The sequence below is a fragment of the Cebidichthys violaceus genome, unplaced genomic scaffold (genome assembly GCF_023349555.1).
Source record: "Cebidichthys violaceus isolate CVI_PGR_0920_01 unplaced genomic scaffold, fCebVio1.0.p SCAF_58, whole genome shotgun sequence".
Classification (NCBI taxonomy): Eukaryota; Metazoa; Chordata; class Actinopteri; order Perciformes; family Stichaeidae; genus Cebidichthys; species Cebidichthys violaceus.
Genome location: NW_027176794.1, coordinates 1,308,588 through 1,323,276, shown reverse-complemented (window position 1 = coordinate 1,323,276; position 14,689 = coordinate 1,308,588). Strand labels below are relative to the sequence as shown.

The 14,689-nt window shown below is 45.1% G+C and overlaps 1 protein-coding gene across 2 annotated transcripts in view; it reads left to right on the top strand.

The window, feature by feature from the left end:
- Positions 1–14,689, top strand: part of arfgef1 (ADP-ribosylation factor guanine nucleotide-exchange factor 1 (brefeldin A-inhibited)) — a 46,743-nt gene that overhangs the window by 30,044 nt on the left and 2,010 nt on the right. For both annotated transcript variants that reach the window (XM_068732235.1, XM_068732233.1), the window contains 26 exons: positions 94–202; positions 2,358–2,559; positions 2,658–2,769; positions 3,936–4,141; positions 4,273–4,357; positions 4,499–4,664; positions 5,008–5,159; positions 5,265–5,393; positions 5,481–5,639; positions 5,961–6,105; positions 6,246–6,336; positions 6,496–6,536; positions 6,685–6,854; positions 7,376–7,527; positions 8,552–8,724; positions 8,957–9,117; positions 9,528–9,658; positions 9,994–10,123; positions 10,288–10,423; positions 10,868–11,006; positions 11,285–11,357; positions 11,553–11,712; positions 11,797–11,936; positions 12,033–12,204; positions 12,384–12,522; positions 14,519–14,636. In XM_068732235.1, coding sequence (XP_068588336.1) covers positions 94–202; positions 2,358–2,559; positions 2,658–2,769; positions 3,936–4,141; positions 4,273–4,357; positions 4,499–4,664; positions 5,008–5,159; positions 5,265–5,393; positions 5,481–5,639; positions 5,961–6,105; positions 6,246–6,336; positions 6,496–6,536; positions 6,685–6,854; positions 7,376–7,527; positions 8,552–8,724; positions 8,957–9,117; positions 9,528–9,658; positions 9,994–10,123; positions 10,288–10,423; positions 10,868–11,006; positions 11,285–11,357; positions 11,553–11,712; positions 11,797–11,936; positions 12,033–12,204; positions 12,384–12,522; positions 14,519–14,636 — 3,591 coding nt within the window. The remainder of the gene's footprint in view (positions 1–93; positions 203–2,357; positions 2,560–2,657; positions 2,770–3,935; positions 4,142–4,272; positions 4,358–4,498; positions 4,665–5,007; positions 5,160–5,264; positions 5,394–5,480; positions 5,640–5,960; positions 6,106–6,245; positions 6,337–6,495; positions 6,537–6,684; positions 6,855–7,375; positions 7,528–8,551; positions 8,725–8,956; positions 9,118–9,527; positions 9,659–9,993; positions 10,124–10,287; positions 10,424–10,867; positions 11,007–11,284; positions 11,358–11,552; positions 11,713–11,796; positions 11,937–12,032; positions 12,205–12,383; positions 12,523–14,518; positions 14,637–14,689) is intronic.

The window sequence follows — 14,689 nt, the reverse complement described above, 5'->3', positions numbered from 1 at the left end:
CGTTTCTCACCTTCTTTCAAATATTTCTGCTTTATTTATTATGTTTTTACACTTATTTATAATACTGTTATTTATTTTTGTTTCCCTTTCTAGGAGCTGACCCTGAGAAAGAAAGGCCTTGAATGTCTAGTGTCCATCCTGAAATGTATGGTAGAATGGAGTAAAGACCAATACGTCAACCCCAACTCCCAGACCAGCCTCGGTAAGAAATGCTGAATATGAGTGTAATTTATCACGGCAGCTGTCAAACACAATTCTGTTCATTCTGATTCTACACACAGATTACTATTCAGTCTTTAGGCAGAATTCATGTTTGTATTTTAGTCTAGGTCAGTATAAAATAATTAAACAAACATAGGTATTAAACATAGGTAGCTGAACTACCGATCCCATCACTATTATTGAATGATGAATTAAACTCCAAGGGGGAGCGTTTAGTAATTCTTGAAGAGGGTTTATATTGCTGTGTTCCGTATTAATATATCAAGACGTGATCAGAAGTGGTTTGAATTTACGGCCACGGCTTGAACACAGATGGTACGTGATAGAATTGTTTGTGAGCCTGCAATATTACGCTTTTTTGGCTTTGCCCATAAAAACACAGACTGTTGTTATTCCTCAATAGTCTGTGAAGAATTGATCTTGTGTTGTGAAAAGTGTGTGTGTGTGTGTGTGTGTGTGTGTGTGTGTGTGTGTGTGTGTGTGTGTGTGTGTGTGTGTGAGACTGCCGCGGTTATAGAGCCGGAACTTCCTCTGGTCAACCCGTTTTTTTGGCAGCAGTTCATCATTGAAGTTAACTGGGGTTGGCGATAAAGCTCGCTTCCATCGGCTCGGCTGCAATCAGTTGTAGGATTGACAGTTGGCATTCGGCTGGGAAGCCATCGCTCTGAGGAGGAAAGCGAGCATTCGTCAGCTCGGGTCCAGCCCGAGGAGGCCGTGAGATAATGCCCGTAGGCCATCGCAGACGGGCTAATCCAGAAGGTTTAGTGGAGAACAGAGCGGTACCTGAAGCCAACATACTGTCAGAGTATATCCTGTGTGTGAGACTGGCCTCTGGGTCTTCTGCACAGCGGAGGGTTTCTGTTTTGTTTTTTTTCCCCAAAGTCGGAGCTCAAACCGAGGTGCAAGCGCAATTTTGTGAAAGGGCTGGAAAAGATATCCCACAAGCCCCTGGACCTATCCACAGGCTAGCGATGGGCTAAACTGTGATGGCTAACCGGCAGATTTTGTGTTCACTCGCATGGATGGACATTAGTAATCTATTGTAGCAGGAGGTGGCTGTTTGAGGATTTCAGACGAAGATTCTTGCTCACATAATCAAACTGCAATGATATTTGTGATTACAATACATTGAAATGTGTGATGCATTCCAGCACAATATATGACTCTTTCAATCATCCCTTGTTGTGTCATTTTCTCCCTCTTTTGTATGTCTTCAAAGCACGAGCAGGTAATAGCAGAAGAGCACAGAGTTTTTGCTAGAACGTGTTGCTGTGATAGGAATCGTTGTGTCCGTAGCTTGAGATGATTTTGTACTAGCCTCACCTTTCTATAACCTGTGTTGTTTGTTGGGTTTCCCGTTGCCCACTCACACCAAATAGATTGTAACCAGAACCATGTACGTATTAATTCAATGGATGGTAGAAACACTTAGAAAATGCTGCTTGTTAATCTAAAGGAATATGTCTCCTCTCTGTAGTTTTTCTCTCGACGCTGTAAGTCTAACAATAGGGAGCACACTTTGAGCTCACGTTACCGTGACACTGACCTGAATGTTTTAAAGAGTTTCCGATGGGTAATCGGATACCTGGCCCTAACACTGGGTTACAGGGTGGACCCGCTCCAGCAGCAGCAGCAAATATCGTTTCTGGCTGGCTTAAGAAAAATAAACACCTCTCTTGGTCTTTAAATTGTGGCTGCTTCCTCATTGACTGACTGGAGCTTTTAAGATAACCTACATTTTATAATATCTACCCTGCCTTGCCCTTGCTCTGTGTGAATAAGTGTTTTCCAGAGTTCGTTAGGCTGTGTCCTTGTGTGCATGTGAGTAATACCAGTGTGCATACCCTCCCTGCCAACAACAATCACCTAGAAGGCCTCAGGGTCACTTTGTTCTCTGTGTTGCAGTTTTCCCTTTCAATTACCGAAGTCTCGCCCACAGTACGAGCATTAAGTTAGCTCATCTTTTAAGCCTCCAGGCTGGGTTTGTGCCAGCGTCAGACTTTCAATTAAAACTTCACACCTTTGTGATGGTTCCAGGGGGTTGCCTCTTACAGTAACAATAGAAATACTTGGTTTATTTCCACTCGTCTATCGTCCCTTCTGGGTTATCTTATCTTGTGTCTTTTGCTCTTCAGGCCAAGAGAAACCATCGGAACAGGAGAGCACAGAGACCAAGGCCCCGGAGACCATCAATCGCTATGGGAGCATTAACTCTCTGGACTCCACGGCCTCGTCTGGCATCGGCAGCTACAGCACCCAGATGTCAGGTACTGACAACCCCGAGCAGTTTGAGGTCCTCAAACAGCAAAAGGAGATCATCGAGCAAGGCATTGACCTGTAAGTTCAACTACTCACTCGATTTTTGCATTTGATCCTGTTGTTTCTGGGATACTGCTCTGGCTATAGTACACTGTTTGTCTTTGGATTCTACACAGGTTCAACAAGAAACCAAAGAGAGGAATCCAGTACCTTCAAGAGCAAGGCATGCTGGGTACAACCCCAGAGGATCTTGCTCAGTTCTTGCACCAGGAAGAGAGGCTTGATTCGGTAAAAAATGCAGACCACAATACCTGCAAAATCATAGACATAAGCATGCACGATCAACACAACTTATCTCAGTGTTGTGTACTTATTATACAATTATTCCATATTCTTGGAGAAATCCAAGATTGGATCAAATTATCACGAAAATCAAAAAATGCAAAGTCACCATGCAGCTGTTTGAGGTGCAGATGTTTCATTCTACCCCCAGAAACATCTGTATCAGAGAGAAGACTGATGTGAAACAGATTGTTCTTTTGATGTCATTTTGAAAATGACATTCAAATATTTTTTTAAATCATTACAGGCTCACCTGCACTCTTGATATTTTGTTACTGTTGCTGAATTTATTTCAGTATTCGAGTGAAACATCGTTCATATCAACATCATCTCAAGCCTGATATTAAGGAATCTGTTTGGAAGAGGCAAACTGTGGCCAAAGTCTTGAAGCCCTTACTCGCCCTAATTCGCAATAGACAGCAGATTTAACACCAGCATCTTTGTTGGGTTTGTTTGGGGGAGGCTTCTTTAAGAAAATAAGCGTCCGATAGCTGAAGTGGCAGCAGAATGCTTGGCAAATAAACAAATGGCCAGTCGAGCTCAACAAACTCTGCACTCTCTTCCTTGTGCGTCAGCCAGCCAAACCACACAGAAGCCAAGCAATAATCTAAAGCCTGTCGACCAGCAGCGTAAACGTTAACTCTAATGAGGAGCACGCTCGCTTTGATTGGACCGCCTCGAGGGGCGTCAGTGTGCAGCGGTGATCAGCATTAAAGAGCGTTCATAACATCTGGTCAGAAACAAGGGCTCTTAGATGCAGTGGTACCACAGCAGTGGCAAACAGAGTGGATAACCATGAATGTTAACAAGTATTCATCTAATCCACACTGACTGGATAGTCCTGCTGTTAGAGCAAGTGGTGAGAAGGCAGACTAATACGTTTCTCTTTTACAGCGTTGAAATCTATTTTCTTCTGCTTTTCCCTTTTATGATGATGAGAAATGTTAGTTGAAGAGCAACTTATTGCAATTCTTGTAATTGTCCAGCTCTCCGGTGGTTCAAACCAAACAGCTCAGGCTTTTGTTTCTCTTTCCTGTCGACTTCTGATTTGTATGTTAGATTGCAGTATGTTCAAAAAAAAGACTGACCTCTTCACTTTTTTGCTCTCCAAGACTCAAGTGGGAGAATTCCTTGGAGATAATGATCGTTTCAATAAAGAGGTGATGTACGCCTACGTGGATCAAATGGACTTCCAAGGCAAAGACTTTGTTTCCGCACTACGGACGTTCCTGGAGGGCTTTCGGCTCCCCGGAGAGGCCCAGAAGATCGACCGGCTCATGGAGAAATTTGCAGCGCGATATCTTGAATGCAATCAGGGGTGGGTTTACATCTCCGGCCGGAAAATCCCTGCTATGGGAATAGCTGAATTTGATTTAACATTCCCCGATACAAGATGCTGCTATTAATATGCATTGTGTCTGTTCCCTACCCTCCTCTTCAATTTTCCAGACAAACCCTCTTTGCCAGCGCTGATACGGCATACGTCCTTGCCTACTCGATCATTATGTTGACAACAGACCTTCACAGTCCACAGGTAAGCACTCCACCTCAGTGAGGTTGGCAGCCTTTGGGAATGTCTCTTGACAGCAGTCATTCCCTCGGTTATCGGTGCAACATCAATCACCAGGATGGCATGAGCAGCTCTTGAACCGCATCCTTGTTCTCGTCTACAAAGGTGAAGAATAAAATGACAAAAGAGCAATACATCAAGATGAACCGCGGCATCAACGACAGCAAAGATCTACCCGAGGAGTATCTCTCGGCCATCTACGACGAGATTGCCGGAAAAAAGATTGCCATGAAGGAGACTAAAGAGCTCACCATGAAATCCAACAAGCAGAGTGAGTCTCGCTGCTTTGGGGTGTCTCAAAGATGTAATAAATTATCCCGAGCCATTTACCTATGTCTTTGTTGCCGTAATGGTTTTAAACGAACAAAGAAATCACGAAAACCCATTCAATGGAAGCGTTATATGCAATACTGGAACAATTTTATGGACTTTGCAGCTTAAAATTATAATCGGCATAAAGAGGCCCATTGTAGCCTTTTGTCTCTTGATAGTTCAGCCTCCTAGCCTGTTAAATGAAAAGCTGCAGTGTTTGCCTTGCTGAATATGTTTGGTTACTGTGGAAACCTGTGTGTGTGTGACTGTGTGACTGTGTGTATTTGTGTGTTCTTGCTCAGGTGTGGCCAGCGAGAAGCAGAGGCGTCTGCTGTACAACGTGGAGATGGAGCAAATGGCCAAGACGGCCAAGGCTCTGATGGAGGCCGTCAGCCACGTCCAAGCACCCTTCACCAGCGCCACACATCTGGAGCACGTCAGGCCCATGTTTAAGGTAGCAGACATAAACACACACACACACACACACACACACACACACACACACACACACACACACACACACACACATTGTAAACCTCATGCCTCTGGCGTTCCTCAGCTGGCATGGACTCCCTTCCTGGCAGCATTCAGCGTGGGTCTTCAGGACTGCGATGACACTGAGGTGGCCTCACTGTGTCTGGAGGGCATCCGCTGTGCCATCAGGATAGCGTGCATCTTCTGCATACAGGTAACTGCAGTCCTAACTGAAGGATTACTGACTGCATCTCATACCTTGCGGCGCATTCTGACACACTGTCGTCCCACATTGTCTCAGTTGGAGAGGGATGCGTATGTGCAGGCCTTGGCGAGGTTCACCCTGCTGACAGCCAGCTCTGGCATCTCAGAAATGAAGCAGAAGAATATTGACACCATCAAGACCCTCATCACTGTGGCCCACACCGATGGCAACTACCTGGGCAACTCTTGGCATGAGGTTTGCTCCTCTTGTCTCACTTTCACTCGCTTTATTTCCTCATCAAATTCTTAAAATCTTCTCACCATCTAAATTAAGATCAATTTTAGGAAATGCATTTTATTCTGTTTAGCATTTGTTGCTCAAGCACAAAGATTCTGATGTATCTATATAATGCATCTATATAATAGATGCTGATCCTGCCAGAATTACTGATTTGAATGATAATGGTAGTGCATTGATTTTTCATTTAAAAGTGATGCAGTAATAGCTGTTTGTTGGGTTTTTGGGGTATTTTACAGCAACCAGTTTGAGTTTGTCATGGGGTCTTTCCCTTTTCAGATCATGAAGTGCATCAGTCAGCTGGAGCTGGCTCAGCTGATCGGTACAGGGGTGAAGGCACGCTACATCTCAGGGACGGTGCGGAGCAAAGAGGGCTTCATTACGAGTACGAAGGAGCAGAGCAACGACGAGTACCTGGGTCTAGGTCAGCACCAACTCATACATATACAGTATATTGTAGTGTCAAAGCCTTGACCTCTTTCAGTGGAGCTGAAGTTTTAGTAAATCGGTGAAAACTACACCCAATTGTTGACTGTAAAACAAGCTTTGTGCTCGGCTCTGTAGTTGGAGGGACAGTGGACCGTAAGCAGATCGCCAGCATTCAGGAGTCCATCGGAGAGACCAGCTCTCAGAGTGTGGTGGTGGCTGTGGACAGGTACTGTAGTCACTGAAAAACTATCAGGAAAACTCTTTTTCATACAAGATACCAAATACCGTATCTTTTTCAGACATAGTTCTCATCCTCTTATGTTTTTTGGCAGAAATGCAAATCCTGTATTGTAAATAATAATTGTCGCATATTTCTCTGCTTTAGGATATTCACCGGTTCTACCAGACTGGATGGTAACGCTATAGGTGAGTCTAGCTGATCTAGCTACATACTGCTATTCATATTGCTCCAATGACGGGTGCGTTCTGGCTATTTCTGATCGTCGTGCATCACTTTTCCCGCACAAAGCACCCTCTCCTTGCTCATTGCCAACATCTTCTATCTATTCGTCAGTTGATTTTGTGCGCTGGCTGTGTGCTGTGTCCATGGATGAGCTGGCCTCGCCCACACACCCACGTATGTTCAGCCTGCAAAAAATAGTCGAGATCTCCTACTACAACATGGGCCGCATCAGGCTGCAGTGGTCCAGGATCTGGGAGGTTATCGGAGACCACTTCAACAAGGTGGGTGAGGATTGGTCGCTGCAGGGATAGAAATCGTGAAAAAGATGCACGATTTGTAAGAGATGGATACAGTAATAGTTCTGTTGTATGGAAATAAACTAAAAATAGTGTCATTGATCATCTACATTTCTCAGTTGGAAAGTAAGCTGCAAAGGACTGTTTACTTTCTCTTTCTCCTTCTGTTTTACAAAAGGCTGATTTCAGTCACTGATGAACACAGATTGTTGCGTGAAAAGCTTTCTGCTAGTTTGTTATTCATTGACACATCTCTCATTAAGGAACTGCTTTTCACAGAGTAGCTGCAAAATGAGTTTAGAGAGTGTAAAATGGAACACTCAACATGGCCATTCATCGTGTTGGAAAGTGGATTTTAAGAAAAAAAACGATTTCCTGCTGGAGGGTGAACCGTTTCTTCTGTGTAACTACATGCTTATTGTTTTGCTACAAGTCTGACTGAAAAACATTCAATTTACAAAATGAACAGGGAGATCTTGCTGAAATATGTTTTGATCTCGGTGCAGGTTGGCTGTAATTCCAATGAAGATGTGGCGATTTTCGCAGTGGACTCTCTCAGGCAACTGTCCATGAAATTTCTGGAGAAGGGGGAGCTGGCTAACTTCAGATTCCAGAAAGACTTTCTGAGGCCTTTTGAGCACATCATGAAGAAGAACAGGTAAAGTGGTACACTTGTCTGGGACTGAGTGCTGATGTTGCTGCTTCCACGTAAATCTGTAGTGCCGGGCGGTGCAAAAGCGAGGCCTGTGCTGTGGCTTTTAATTTGTTACTATTTCTGGGCTGTTTCTCCCATGGCTGCAGACTCACACTCCTCCCCTCAACCTCTGTGGCAGCTCTCTGCCTCGTCTGTTGTTCATTCTCCTCCTTTCGGTCTCTTTCTTCCTCTGTCTCTGTTCACATGTAGCGTACTGTTCACTCAGAGACAAGTGAATGACCCATTTCAGTCTCTTTGCATGAACCTTTCATTGAATTCATGTAAAAAGCCCCCCCCTCCTTTGCTTGGTCCAATTCAGTCTTGAATGGATTTTGAATAGCTATCAGTTATAAATGAGTTTTGCAGTCGTAATTGTCTGCATGCAGCGCGTCAAAAGGCAAGCTGTTTTACCGCAGCGCATTTTTCATTCATGTGAAGTAGCAGTGTAAACATAAATCCTTCCACAGATTGAACAGGCTGAGGGCTTCAACAGAGATGAGATGGCAGGCAGCCATGCAGTGTGTCCATTAGACTCACTCATGCTGCCCTCCTCTCTCTCTGTGTGTGTGTGTGTGTGTGTGTGTGTGTGTGTGTGTGTGTGTGTGTGTGTGTGTGTGTGTGTGTGTGTGTGTGTGTGTGTGTGCGCGCGCTCTCATTCATAACTACTGAACAATTAGGAATGCTCTTCACTATGGCAACAGTTGCTGTAAAAACCCGTCGGGCTAAGACTAGCCAGTGCAGAATTAATGTTGCTGCTTGAAACGGGGATATCAAGAGCTTTTAAAGATAATTGACGTCAATGAATGAAATTAATTTCCTTCTTTCAATTTGATTGACTCTTGTGCTTCCTACTTTCTTATCGCCTCTTCTATTTACTCCTTCTTCCTCAATCTTTTCTGTTCCCTCTTTCACCCCTGGCCTTTTTTTTTTTTTTTTTTTTTTTTTTTTTTTACGATCCGCTCCTATTGCCTCCATATTTCCTGTCCAGGTCTCCCACCATCAGAGACATGGTGGTGCGCTGTATAGCCCAGATGGTTAACTCCCAGGCAGCGAACATCCGCTCAGGCTGGAAGAACATCTTCTCTGTCTTCCACCTGGCTGCTTCTGACCAGGACGAGAGCATTGTGGAGCTGGCCTTCCAGACCACCGGCCATATCGTCAGTAAGTCCAGCACACACACACACACACACACACACACACACACACACACACACACACACACAGATACCTAAGAAGGATGTAATAACTTCTATCTTGTTTTGCTACATTCACCTTGTGGCCGTCAGATTTGGGACTTGATATCTCTTCTCTCTCTTTCCCCTTCATCTATCTTTATCTACCTCTACCCACCCCTCTGTTATTCCGCCTTAATCTCCCTCTATCTGTCTCCCAGCGAATGTATTTGAAAAACACTTTGCGGCCACAATCGACTCCTTCCAGGACGCCGTTAAGTGTCTGTCAGAGTTTGCCTGTAATGCCTCCTTCCCGGACACCAGCATGGAAGCCATCCGCCTCATCCGACACTGCGCCAAATACGTCTCAGAGAGGCCACAGGTCAATGTCAGGCACTGCTTTGTAATGAACGGTTTATTCTGCACTGTCAAGGCCCCATGTGCAGAGATGAATGATGAATGTAATAATAAGCATGTTAGCAGGATGAAGTAATGTGCACAAGTGCAGGAGTACATCTACCCCATATTTATGGACGTCATCCAGTGCGATGACATCAAAATGCTCCGTGTGCAAATGTTTACCGGTACAGCTTTCGCATACTGCTATATTTATTTCCTCACCCTTAACATCCCCAAAGAGGGAGAATGTGTGCATCAGGAAAGCATGAAAGAGAGTGATAGTTCAGATCAGGGGCACGAACAGTATGTATGGTAATGTGTAATTGTTTAAGAGGGTTAATTGTCTCCCGGATGCAAAACAAATGGTGAACACGGCTCGTATTTCTCTTTCAGGCCTTCAAAGACTACACCAGCGATGACATGAATGTAGCGCCTGAGGACCGCGTGTGGGTGCGGGGGTGGTTCCCCATCCTCTTTGAGCTCTCCTGCATCATCAACAGGTGTAAGCTGGATGTCAGGACCAGGTAGGCGGGTTCACCTTTAGCCTGTTATTTCAGATGGTGGTGGGCGCCATTAAAAGCATGAAGCTGTATATTTAAAAACCCATTACTTTCAATTTTCAAGTGAGACGGCAATAAAAATATGCTGCCGCACATTCAATGTTTGTAAGTCAAAGCTAGTGAGATGAAAAAGACTGTAAATCATGTTGTAAAAACAAAAAAAGAGCAAATATCAGCTATCGCATCAAGGAAAAGGACAAATGTGTGTGTGTGTGTGTGTGTGTGTGTGTGTGTGTGTGTGTGTGTGTGTGTGCGTGTGTGCGTGTGTGTGTGCGTGTGCGTGTGCGTGCATTTCCCAGAGGGCTGACAGTGATGTTTGAAGTGATGAAGACCTACGGGCACACCTTTGAGAAACACTGGTGGCAAGACCTTTTCAGAATTGTCTTCAGGATCTTTGACAACATGAAGCTGCCAGAGCAACAGACTGAGGTGCATGACGAGTCTTTCATCCTCAATAGCTGTTTCAAATGCTGTGCTTTACAGCCCAATGTCTCAAATATTCAAATCTCTAATCCCCAAGCTGCGGCATTGTGATGTAGCTTTTGTTCTAAATTTGATGGAGTTCTCACTGAGGTTTGTGTTGCACCCTTCAGAAAGCGGAGTGGATGACCACCACCTGCAATCATGCACTTTATGCCATCTGCGACGTCTTCACCCAATACTTTGAGTCCCTCAATGACGTCCTGCTGGATGATATTCTGGCTCAGCTCTACTGGTGTGTGCAGCAAGGTGAGCGCGCGGCAACTCCTTTCTCTTTCCTGCTATATTTATCTTCGAGTGGACAGCGTCAGGGTCAAGATTGTCCTCTCGTCTTAAAGCTTTAACAGTTTGCGGAGGTCAAAATATTGAGAGGCGCTAGGGCAGTTCCCGGCATTAGCCATGACCTGAGCTCGGCTGCAGTGACTGAACTTGTTTTTGAACTTTTAAGTACTGCATCAATACTGGTCCACCGCTTTATACAAAGACAAAGGTGAAGTAAAAAGTCAATAAAGGTTTTTAGTATTTTGGGGTTGTTTGTTGGAAACCTCTGTAGACTTTGTACATCAATACATCTTACATTATTCACTCTTTTTTTTTTTTTTCATTTACCCTCCCCTTGTGTCTCCCTCCTCTCGGCCCAACCCCTCCTCCTCCTCCTCCTCCTCCTCCTCTTCTTCATCTGTGTGTCTGTAGATAATGAGCAGCTCGCCCGTTCAGGCACCAACTGTCTAGAGAATGTTGTCATCCTGAATGGGGAGAAATACTCCCTGGAGACCTGGGACAAGACATGCAACTGCATGCTGGACATCTTTAAGACCACCATCCCACACGCGTAAGCTGCCCCACTGAATATAAGAACGGCATCGCTTCGATGTCAGAAAACACGCTTTGACATTGAGACGTAAATAAACCTGCAGTCTTAAATGTAGCAGGGATTCTCAATATAAACTGGGACAAACCAAACAGATATTTATAAGAAAATGGACCTATCAATCAACAAAGTTGATTAAGACTTTGTTTAGCTGGATGCATTTTCTAGACTGGAAGTTGATAGTTGTTTGTCATTCTGTCCAAGAATGAATGTGATTTAGTGGGTGAACTGTTTTTCAGGCTGTTAACATGGAGACCAGCAGGAGCAGAGGGAGAACATTTGACAACACAGAGCCTGTCAGACAAACAGCTGGTAAGGAAAACAAGTAGTATTATGATTTGCATGTGAATTAATCACTATTTGTCCATATTTTGTTTTGCTATATTTGTTCAGGTTTATTTCCATTTCTTTTGCATATCCAAGCAAGACCTTCCCTGTGTTTGTATAATTCAACTACTGTGTACACATGTGTAGGCCTTGCAGTCACTCTGCCCACTTTGCTCTCAGGACTCCATTTCCCAGAAGTCAGTGGATATTCAGTCCCGCTGTGACGACCAGCACTCCATCAGCAGCGCTGATAGGGTCGCCATGGAGAACCGTCGGCAGAGTCAGTACAGCTCGGCCTCAGGCATGTGTGAGGACGGCTCCAGGAGCAGGACCCCGATAAGTAAGCCTGTCGCTTTGCTCAACGACTGACTCCAGTTCGTCTGAGCGAATGTTCTGATTGAAGTCTCCCTCTTGTGTTCCACAGAGGTCCAGGAGCAGCGCTTATTCACAGCGTTGCTGATAAAGTGCGTCGTGCAGCTTGAGCTCATCCAGACTATCGATAACATTGTGTTTTTTCCGGCCACCAGTAGGAAAGAAGATGCTGAGAACTTTGCTGCTGCTCAGGTACAAAACACTCGACTCGACCTCTGTTTCTATATTCCAGTGTGTATGTGATTTAAAGACGATAATAAGCTGTCTTTGTGTTTGCCTTTTGTGAAGCGGGATGCCTCGTATGCAGCCGACGTCCCGGTGGAGACCCAGGACCAGGGCATGTACCGCTACCTGACCTCAGAACAGCTCTTTAAGCTGCTGGACTGCCTGCTGGAGTCGCACGGCTTCGCCAAGGCCTTCAACTCCAACAACGAGCAGCGGACCTTACTGTGGAAAGCAGGTAGGGCACGACATCACCGTGTCCATCGCTGTGGCTTCTTGGGGCAGTTTGGGGATCATCATCATAATAATAATGATCATCATTATTTTAAAAAATGGCTGTGACTGTAACTGAGCGTGTGTGTGTGTGTGTGTGTGTGTGTGTGTGTGTGTGTGTGTGTGTGTGTGTTCGTGTTCAAGGTTTCAAAGGAAAGTCGAAGCCCAACCTGTTGAAGCAGGAGACCAGCAGCCTGGCGTGTGGCCTGCGTATCCTGTTTCGTATGTACACAGACGAGAGCCGCCAGGACGCCTGGGAGGAGGTCCAGAGACGACTCCTCAAGTAAGGAACAAATGCATGACACACTCACAGCCCACTGCAACGCCACCGTAACTGCTGATCAATCAGTTCTAGGGGATGATAATGACAATTACACCTACTCGGTTACCTCAATTGGTATTTAACATGATTTCTAAGTGGATACAACACACTTCTCATATTGTTCTGACACTCATCATTGCAGTTAACCCTGTGACAGTACCACAATCTGCCCACAGACAAGGGCTGTAGTGCTCATGCATTTCTCAGTGGCCACCACATGCACCTTTACTGGTTGAAGTACAGTTCGTTGTAATGGTTTCTGTTGTTGTGCTGCTTTTTCTCATCCCACTAATGATGCTGTCTGCATATAGTACATGACTCCTGCCAAACATCAGTTGTTGGCATTTGTAGCAATACATTCATGTGTGCATGTGCGTTCAACTTGACAGAATTTAGAAACTGATTGGAGGTTTTGTCGTCGGTAGTTGGCAATGCTTTTGGAACAGGACATCTTTCTGCAAAAACTTGACTGGTTTAGTTATTCAATTAGGTGTGAGTTAGATGATATGGGAATTTTTGGTCTAACTATGTTTATGATTTCAAAAGTTGAATCGATGATAGACTTCAATGATCTTGAGGGGGCAGTTAGTAGTTATAGAAAAACTATCACTCCTGCAGAATAAATTGGCACCATATCAGGGATGTTGTTGCAAATACATCTGTGAAATATTAATATCACCTCATCCGCCCGCTCCACCCCTGGTCTGCGTGTGTATATGCATATGTCTTCTGAGGACTATTTCATAGGTCAAAGCCCAACACGTCTCTCGCACATTCGCTATCACTCGCTCCAATGTGGGAATAAAGAACTCACACTTCTTCAGGCACAGACGTCAATAGCCTCCTCAGAGGAAGGAGACATGAAAAGACACTGACCCTGACGGGGGGGGGGGTTGTTTTGATGTCACTATCTACAGTCGGTTACTCGTGGCAAAGGCACAGCGTGTGCACAGCTCGGCAGTTCTCTGTAACGGATTCCGCGCACTGTAAAGATCCAAAGGAATCGGCTCTCGCACTGATGTCTCATTGTTCAGTCAGGACTGCTGTCGTCGCGGCGTCTTTATTCAGCACCTCACAAACCGGCTTCACCCCCCTTCCTCACCCACGAATTGATGATGATATAGAGATAAGGCAGAATCATGGTCTGTCTCTCCTACTTGCATTCATTATTAGAGAGAAGATGAGAAAGAGGAGAGGAGGAGGAGGAGGAGGAGGAGGAGGATGGATGGATGGTACATTTATGTGCGAGTGGCTCAGAAATCTTAATTTGTGGAGACATTGTTGTGTCATCATGACTGTATTTTATGTTAATTTCCACTTTCTCAAACTCCTGTCATCCAGAAGCAACACAGTTTGACATTTATTCTTTAATTACACACACACACACACACACACACACACACACACACACACACACAGACCCTTGTTTACCAGAGGCCATGTACAGCACACATGCAAGTTTGATTAGTGCAGGGTGCAAAGCAGATTTGGGAGGTGATTAGGTTACAGAGATTGAAGTGCAAGAGAGCTGTGAGTGTGGTGGTGGGAGAGGGGGGGTGTCTGTTGTTGTCGGAAGAGGGCTGGAGGGTCGAAGGAGAAAGGTCAGAGGTTGCGTCGCTCAAGCTTAAACTGTGAAGAAAAGTGCCTAATTGTTTTCATAACAGCCTCAGTCAGTGGCTTTAATTAGCAGTTAACAACAGTCTTCCTCTTCTCCATGCTGGCACTTTCTAATGTGATAAGCAAGGCAGAGAAGCAGATGCTTTCTTGCTAAAATAAGTTACAGAGCAACACAGCTCCTTTCTTTTGTGTTTAATGTTCTCCCAGAGTGATACTAAACATTTCTGGTGTGTGTGTGTGTGTGTGTGTGTGTGTGTGTGTGTGTGTGTGTGTGTGTGTGTGTGTGCGTGTGTGTGTGTGTGTGTGTGCGTGTGCGCGTGTGCGTGTGCGTGTGATGCAGCGTGTGCAGTGGGGCCGTAGCATACTTCTTGGCTCTGACCTCAGAAAGCCACAGAGAGGCCTGGACCAACCTGCTGCTGCTCTTCCTCACCAAGGTGCTAAAGATCAGTGATGAAAGGGTAAGGAGCCTAAAAACACTGGATGACGCCTTTCCTGACACAAGCAAGATCAT